Source organism: Odocoileus virginianus, chromosome 29, assembly GCF_023699985.2.
Source record: "Odocoileus virginianus isolate 20LAN1187 ecotype Illinois chromosome 29, Ovbor_1.2, whole genome shotgun sequence".
Classification (NCBI taxonomy): Eukaryota; Metazoa; Chordata; class Mammalia; order Artiodactyla; family Cervidae; genus Odocoileus; species Odocoileus virginianus.
Window position 1 is genome coordinate 2,732,324 of NC_069702.1, and position 8,810 is coordinate 2,741,133.

The window sequence follows — 8,810 nt, forward strand, 5'->3', positions numbered from 1 at the left end:
TTTCCACCATTTAGTTCCTATATTCCACTTAGCTAAACACATAACATTTTAAGTACTAGATAATTTCACATCTGTTGGCAGGCAGAAATCCCACACTGAACTGTTTGGACTGGAATATCATGTGAATTTCAAACTACAGTAAAATTTTGATCAAGACCACCCCCAAGAAAAAGAAATGCAAAAAGGCAAAATGGTTGTCTGAGGATGTCTTACAAATAGCTGAGAAAAGAAGAGAAGCGACAGGCAAAGGGGAGAAAGCAATATATACCCATTTGAATGCAGAGTTCCAAAGAATAGCAAGGAGAAATAAGAAAGCCTTCCTCAGTGATCAATGCAAAGAAATAGAGGAAAACAATAGAATAGGAAAGACTAGAAATCTCTTCAAGAAAATTAGAGATACCAGGTGAACATTTCATGCAAAGATGGGCACATAAAGGACAGAAATGGTATGGACCTAACAGGAGCAGAAGATATTAAGAGGTGGCAAGAATACACAGAAGATATATACAAAAAAGATCATGACCCAGATAACCAAGATGGTGTGATCACTCACCTAGAGCCAGACATCTTAGAATGCAAAGTCAAATGGGCTGTAGGAAGTATCACTACAAAGTTAGTGGAGGTGATGGAATTCCAGTTGATCTATTTCAAATCCTAAAAGATGATGCTGTGAAAGTGCTGCACTGTATATGCCAGCAAGTTTGGAAAACTCAGCAGTGGCCAAGGACTGGAAAAGGTTAGTTTTCATTCCAATCCCAAAGAAAGGCAATGTTGAAGAATGTTCAAACTACCGCACAATTGCACTCATCTCTCACACTAGTAAAGTAATGCTCAAAATTCTCCAAGCCAGGCTTCAACAGTACATGAACGGTAAACTTCCAGATATTCAAGCTGGATTTAGAAAAGGCAGAGGAACCAGAGATCAAATTGCCAACATTCGTTGGATCATTGAAAAAGCGAGAGAGTTCCAAAAAACATCTACTTCTGCTTTATTGACTGCCAAAGCCTTTGACTATGTGGATCACAACAAACGAAGGAAAATTCCTCAAGAGATGGGAATACCAGACCACCTGACCTGCCTCCTGAGAAATCTGTATGCAGGTCAGGAAGCAACAGTTAGAACTGGACATGGAACAACAGACTGGTTCAAAATTGGGAAAGGAGTATGTCAAGGCTGTATATTGTCACCCTGCTTATTTAACTTATATGCAGAGTAGATCATGAGAAATGCTAGACTGGATGAAGCACAAGAGGGAATCAAGATTGCTGGGAGAAATACCAATAACCTCACATATTCAGATGATACCACCCTTATGGCAGAAAGTGAAGAAGAACTAAAGAGCCTCTTGATGAAAGTGAAAGAGGAGAGTGAAAAAGTTGGCTTAAAGCTCAACATTCAGAAAACTAAGATCATGGCATCTGGTCCCATCACTTCATGGCAGATAGATGGGGAAACAATGGAAACAGTGACAGACTTTATCTTTTTGGGCTCCAAAATCACTGCAGATGGTGAGTGCAGCCATGAAATTAAAAGATGTTTGCTCCTTGGAAGAAAAGCTATGACCAACCTAGACAGCATATTAAAAAGCAGAGACATTACTTTGCCAACAAAGGTCCATCTAGTCAAAGTTATGGGTTTTCCAATAGTCATGGATGGATGTGAGAGTTGGACTATAAAGAAAGCTGAGCACTGAAGAATTGATGCTTTTGAACTGTGGTGTTGGAGAAGACTCTTGAGAGTCCCCTGGACTGCAAGGAGATCCAACCAGTCCACCCTAAAGGAAATTAGTCCTGAATATTCATTGGAAGGACTGATGCTGAAGCAGAAACTCTAATACTCTGGCCACCTGATGCAAAGAACTGACTCACTGGAAAAGACCCTGATGCTAGGAAAAATTGAAGGCAGGAGGAGAAGGGGACAACAGAGGATGAGATGGTTGGATAGCATTACAGACTCGATGGACATGATTTTGAGTAAGGTCTGGCAGTCAGTGATGGACAGGGAAGTCTGTCGTGCTGCAGTCATGGGGTCACAAAGAGTCGGATACGAATGAGCGACTGAACTGATCATGTGAATTTCAAATTACAGTAAAATTTTGAAACAAGCTTACTACCATATTTCTCATTTCTTCAAGAAAGTTTACTCACTGAGAAGCTTTAGCACTTGGTCCAGTTAAGATATTGAGCACTTTTTTCTTTATAGTGTCAGAAATATGCTCAATGCTATGTTCTATATCAAAGTAATTTCCTCTCAAATTATAAGGAGCAAGAAAAATCTCTGGGAAAATAATATCTACTTTAAACATAGACAATTTTTTCACAATCACCAAATTTGTTTTTTAGAAAAAGACAAACAGGGAATTTCCTGGAGGTCCAGTGGTTAGGACTCTGTGCTTTCATACCAGGATTCAATCTTTGGCCAGGGAACTAAGATCCTGAAAGTGCAGCCAAAAATAAAAAAAAAAGTAAAAAATGATAATCCATTTATCTTATGAATGTGATTATAAGAGTTCTATTGTAAAATAGTTTGCCTTCATTCAGAGGTACAAAAAAAAAAAGAAGAAAACAGTTATTCTTTTGACAAGTTTGACAAGATCCAAAGATGTATGGAATTACCTCATTTATTTACAGAACATTTCAGAACCCATCATATTCCAGACAGGGCTTCCCTGATAGCTCAGGGGGTAAAGAATCCATCTGCAATGCAAGAGACCCCAGATCAATTCCTGAGTCGGAAAGATCCCCTAGAGAACGGATGTGCTACCCACTCCAGTATTCTTGGGCCTCCCCTGTGGCTCATCTGGAAACAAATCCGCCTGTAATGCAGGAGATCTGGGTTCGATCCCTGGGTTGGGAAGATCCCCTGGAGAAGAGAAAGGCTACCCACTCCAGTATTCTGGCCTGGAGAAGTCCATGGACTGTATAGTCCATAGGGTGGCAAAGAGTCAGACATAACTGAGTGACTTTCACTTCACTTCACTATTCCAGACACCGTATTAAGTAGTGGAGAAATAAAAACCAGTAAGCATAATTCCTGCCTTCAAAGGTCTATCCAGTTTTGTGGAGAAATATCAAGAAGAACCTTAAAAGTTTCCAAACAAAAAGTTTAATCTTTAAAAATGGAATATTTATGCTGAGGAGGTTAGAGTTTTTTTATGTAAGGAGGTTAGAGTTACAAAAGTATACAAAATTATTTAACTGAAGTGAATCTGTTACTTGAGCAAATTGTATTCAGGTCTCCTGTTGCTTACCACAGCATGCAGTAGGAATCTTGGTCCAGTACATTTCAAGACAGAATTTTTTTTAACTCTGCCATCTGAAAGGTCAATATATACTGAGGTGTTCTGTGAAGTCTCCTATGCAAAAGTCCTATTGTATTCCAAAGTGTTTCCATATTTTTTCAAGTCACATTTCTAAATCTTTCAATTTTCCACAGCTTAACTGAGATGAATGATAGAGAGTGATGTCTCACAGCTATCGATAAAAACTGGTAAAGGATGCAGAATTTTTGTGGACATGGTAGAAAAATTATACCTAAGAGGAAAGTACCCGAAGACACAGTAATTTAGTGAAATTAGAAGAGAATAACATTAGAAACAAACCTAGAAATAAGCTGGTTCTATGACAAGGCTTATATTAGAAATCAAAAATTATACATTTCCTAGGGAGGCTCCAAGTTTGATTTTTATATGGGAGGGCATGAAATGAGACAGGAATTGATAATGTCAGTTATGATGACAGATTAGACATGAAATACTGGCCTAAAACCTAACTTTAAATTCTAATTTTTAAATTAAACACACTGCTATCATCACTGTGAAAAATCAAACTCTTCAACAAATGATAGTTACAAAAATTTATTCTATGGGGAAAAGAATGTCATAATTTTAAAAAATATTAACCAATTTTGCCAATTAACTCCTAATAAATTAATCACCTTTCCTTCATCTTCATTATATAATAAACTGAGAAGTACACACACACACACAGAAAAATCTTTTAACTGAAGTGTGAGCTCAAGTCTTTTAAATTACATGTACATAAAAATTATGCAATAACAGGAACTTATCATTTCCCTCTCTTCCTTCAAATACCACTTTTCCTCAAAATACTATTTTGTATAAGATTTCTTCCTATTGGAGCTGCCACCTTGCTCCATATTGCTACATACAAATCCAAAAACGAAGGAAATTCTCACACTCATTTAGAAAAATATCAAGAGAGAATACTGCTCTTAATGGAAGTACACAGTTTAAGCCTGACCTGTGGTCAGTATGAAAATACTAGAAACTACATTAAAGCAAACTTCATTTAGGCAAATTATACATTTTAAATACTTGTATCCCCAAAATCTGATTATGCCACAAAACTAACCAAGCCCTGCCTGTGTAGTAGAAAATGAAAGATGACTTACTTTCTCACATCATTATAATGACATGTCGCATTATGTCATACGAGAATACAGTGATTTATAAAATAACAGTAATATTATAATATGATGTATGATACCATAGAGGGGAAAAGAGTAGAAATAATCAATCATAAAGGTCTACTCAAAAGTGAAATCTGTGAAAAACACACATGAATGGATCTATATAGTTTCAGATTGATGTGGATTACAGATGATTCTATACATTACACTATATTGACTTCAAACCGGTAAGGGAAAACAGCTCTGAGCAGCTCCTTAGTTTAAATAAAGGAGGAGCAGATAGGGCAGCTGCAGTGATAAGCTTAACCAGTAGTCTTTTAACTATTTTAATGGCTCTTCCCATTTATACTTGCAGGCAAGAAAAACTGAACATGCTCAACAGTTACAGCAACCCACAAACACCAATTTCAAAAACCATTATAGGTATTAACTGGCTCCTACTGGCATAGTATGCCTGTGAATAATACAAAAAGTTTTGTACTACTATTAACCGTACTTATCTATGTCACCACAAAACAGGATTAGGTCTTCAATGCAGAAGATTCTTATTAATTCTCCTTGAAATATTTCACACAATTTACCCTCATACAAATTGCCCAGAAATGGAAAAATAAGACGAAAGTGAATCACTATTAGGTTTGAGAATGGCAGTTGGATTTCTCAGTACTGTGCTTTATACCTATGTTTCTCAAAGAGGAACACTCTATGTGTGGATGATTAATAAAGGCTATATTTATTGAGCACAGTACCACACAATGTGATGAGTTCTTTGCATGTACTGTCTCAATTAATCCTTAATTTTAACAACTAGGGACTACAACTAGCCCCATCTTAAATGAAGAGTCATAGATAAATAATTTACCCAAGAAGTGGCAAAGGGTAGATTTGAACCCAGAGCCTAGAACCAAAGTAACAGGAAAGAAAGTGAAGTTGTTGAGAGAGAGCACAGAAAAATTAACTTCTATGTAGAAAGGCATACTGTTTATTGGGGGCATTTAGTTCTCTTAATACTCTGGAATAGCAGTTTTTAATCCTGGGTACCTACTTGAGTCACTTGTGGAACTTTTTAAACAAACTAGGACCTCACTCAGATACTTGACTTTCACTGGGGCAATGACAAAAACTCCCCAAGTGGTTCTAATGGGCAATTAAGATTGGGAACCACTAATAATTCTCCCCTACTCTGTTAACCTCTGTAAGTAGCCAACTAAAATCAAATTTACTAATCACCTATTCGGTTCTGAGCTCTCTGACTTTTCCATCATGCCCAACAATGTTACTTAGCTTTTCTTTTACTCAAACAGAAGAAACATTATAACTATAGCTGCACCTTTTAACATAAAATTTTCCCAGCTTTTCTTTGATATGAGGAACTTACAGAAATTAAGGTGGACAGATACCATGACGAAGTTTGAAAACCAATCTTTAAGCACTCCTTAGGTTTAAAAGAATGCATTAAGGTTCAAATAGTCAAACAAAACAAATGGCAGGCTCTGAGATATAAACATTTCTGTGATATATGTTAAAAAGATTTAATATCCCATAGTATTTGGCTATATGCCTTAATTATGCTAGTGATGACACTTAATTATGCTAGTGATGACACTTAAAATACTAAATAACTGTTAGTACAGTGATAAATTTTATTGTCTTCTCATGGCACTGTGACAGAGATAATGCAGTGTTTTTATACTAAGTCACCAGAATATAAACTAACAGGTGCTAAAGAAACCAAAGCATTACATAAGCACACCAAAACAACAATATGGCTGGTCACATCATGTTTTGAGACATGCAAGGATTTTGCTGACCGTCTTATATGAGAAGTCCTACTATTTCACTAAAAGTTATTCACTGCACATCCCACTCACCCTAAGCCAAAAATAAAATATAAAGTGTTCCAGGCAATTTCAAACTTACTGGCCCTTTGTATCTTACTAAAAAGGTGAAGTGGAGAGATGTCTGACAAGCATGAAGTTTGACCTAGGATTTGAACAGAGATCTAAAATGAAAAGGGATAAATTCTCCAACTTGTACAAAACTCTGAACTTCTCAGACAAACATTACAAAACTTCCTGCTTCCGGACAGCTCATTATTTGGTTCAAGTCTTCACATTCCTTTATTAGTCATGACCTTTCAGAAAGTGCTCCTTCCTTATTGTTTGAATAATATCAGGCTTTTAAAATGTTGCCAACTGAACTTACAGGAACCCTTATCAAATGAAGAAGCCATCCCAGAGTTCGTGCCCCAAGGAAGGACTTAGATTACAGAGAACCCTGAGTAACCTGAGCAGTGTGTGCCCATCACGTAGATTTTAAATTATGTGTAAACATACATCATTCTGCATCTTAAATACATATGTTCATCCACACATTTTTTTTATCATATACAATTACAGGAACTTGCATTAGTTCCGCAGAAACTGACTCTGCAAGAAACTGGGAAGACTTGTGGGTATGAGTGAAACAGACACGACGACCGAGAACCACTCATTACTGATCGTCGCCAGGGTCTCACCCGGCCCAGGTCCGGTCTCTAAGCCATATGTCACTAGGCTCAAAGGCACAAACGAGCAAAGAGAACCACAGGGAAAATGGGTGAGAAAACTGTGGGAGGCACCTGAGAAATACGTGTATTTCCACCCCGAAGCTGAAGGGGTGGCCGGAAGGGTAGACCCTAAAGAATAACCTTCCTCCTGGGATCCGTCAGAGCGCCCAGGCCCGTGGGGCCTGCTAACAGGAGTGTGGGGGGGACGCAGGGCAGCGTTTGTCCCCACTCCGGAGTCAGAAACAAATGAAAATAAAGCAAGTTCTCACTTCCTGGTCGCCTACTCTTCCCGAAGGCCTCAGACACTCGACGGACACCGGGGAGAGAAGGCCCCGGCGGAGTAAGAGGCCCACCCCAGCCCTGCACCTCCCGTCCTCGCCCTCGCCCTCCACCGGGCCTTACACTGTGACGTGACCGGAGCCGCGGACCACCACCGGGTCCGGCGAGTACTTGAGCAGCTGCTCTTCCAGGGCCCGCTCCTCGTCCTCCTCCTCCTCATAGATCTCGTCGAAATCCGCCATCCTGAGACTCCGAGACCCCCAGCCCGAAGGGGCCTGTCCAGAGGCTGAGGCCGAGATACGGGCTGGCGAGGCGGCGAAGGCTGAGGGGAGTCGCTGCCGCGGGCTCCGAGGCCGCGGAGTTCGTTCTGTGCAGTCTCAGCTTCGGCTACAGAGGAGATGGGGTCCTGGCCGTCGGCAGCGCCGCCGCCATTACCGTCAGCAATAACAACAACACAATGTCAACATCCGCCCAAGGGCCGACACCTCCACCAGCACTGCCGCCACCGCCGCAGCAGCAACTCAGGCAACCACAGCAACAGCCAGAGCCTCCCGCAGCGGGAGCACCCGGCTACGACATCGCGAGACTTCCCGGGAGTGCAGGCTGGCGGGTGAGCGGGCGCGTGGGCGCGAGAGCGCGCGGGCTGGCGAGCGGGAGCGCGCACGTGAGGCCTCGCGCGCTTCCCCAGGTCGCTTTCCTCCTCTTGCACCCGCGGTCTGTTCCTGGAGCGCGCTCCCGCCGGCGCGGCCCCGCCCTCCAGGAGAAGAGTCGCTGACACTTTAAGGAGATTGTCTCTGCAAAGTGGTGGCTTTGACCCCGACCCAAAGAACCGAGTTCTGAGTGTCCAGTGGGGCACTTGGTTCCCCAGAGTAATCTCTAACCAAAACAACTAAAAATAAAAGCCCTAGTTTGAAGTAGAGAATTTATTGTGCATGTGATTGCCGGTTTATCCAATAATCGAATCTCACTTTTCGTCAGGTTTTTTAGTCTGTGATGAGAACCAGAGTCTGCACTTTTCCAATTTGAGGAACCCAACAGACGCAGCGCAAATATGTTTGCCCACTGTAATACAGGATTTTTCAAAATATGTCCAAGTTCAAACATCTTGTCCCATCGCCCCTTTAAATATAGTCCAATAGATGAGGCCAGTGATGCTGACACATTTTTTTTCTTACGAGAAAACTCATTGTAGTCAGGCCATGACAAAATTAACAAACTCTGGATTCGATGCAATTGCTTCCCTCAACTTCTTCACCAGCCATAACCTCATTTTTCCTTTAAGAACTTAGGGAATCCCTTTCCCTTCCTTCCAGCTCCTCCCAGGAAAGGGAAGGTGAAGGGAGGAGAGAGGAGGCAGAATTTAGTGGATTCCTCTCACCTGCCTAGATCATCACTAAAGCCCCAAGGTTCACTCTGGGTACTTGGTTGTATTCAGACTCAAGAACCTGCCCAGGCAAACAAATCGTTCAGGGACAGGAGTGGGCTCCTGAGAGAGTCCAGGATAAGGAATATATACTGGCAGCAGGAAAGGATAGTCACACCGGACCTGGT

The 8,810-nt window shown here is 41.0% G+C and overlaps 1 protein-coding gene across 1 annotated transcript in view; it reads right to left on the minus strand.

Moving 5' to 3' along the window:
• CHIC2 (cysteine rich hydrophobic domain 2) overlaps positions 1-7,863 on the minus strand; it is a 53,986-nt gene extending 46,123 nt beyond the window's left edge. Inside the window, exon 1 of the mRNA XM_020911332.2 lies at positions 7,383-7,863. Within this exon, the coding sequence (XP_020766991.1) occupies positions 7,383-7,501 (119 nt within the window). The 5' untranslated portion in view covers positions 7,502-7,863. The remainder of the gene's footprint in view (positions 1-7,382) is intronic.
• Positions 7,864-8,810: the final 947 nt, after the last annotated feature.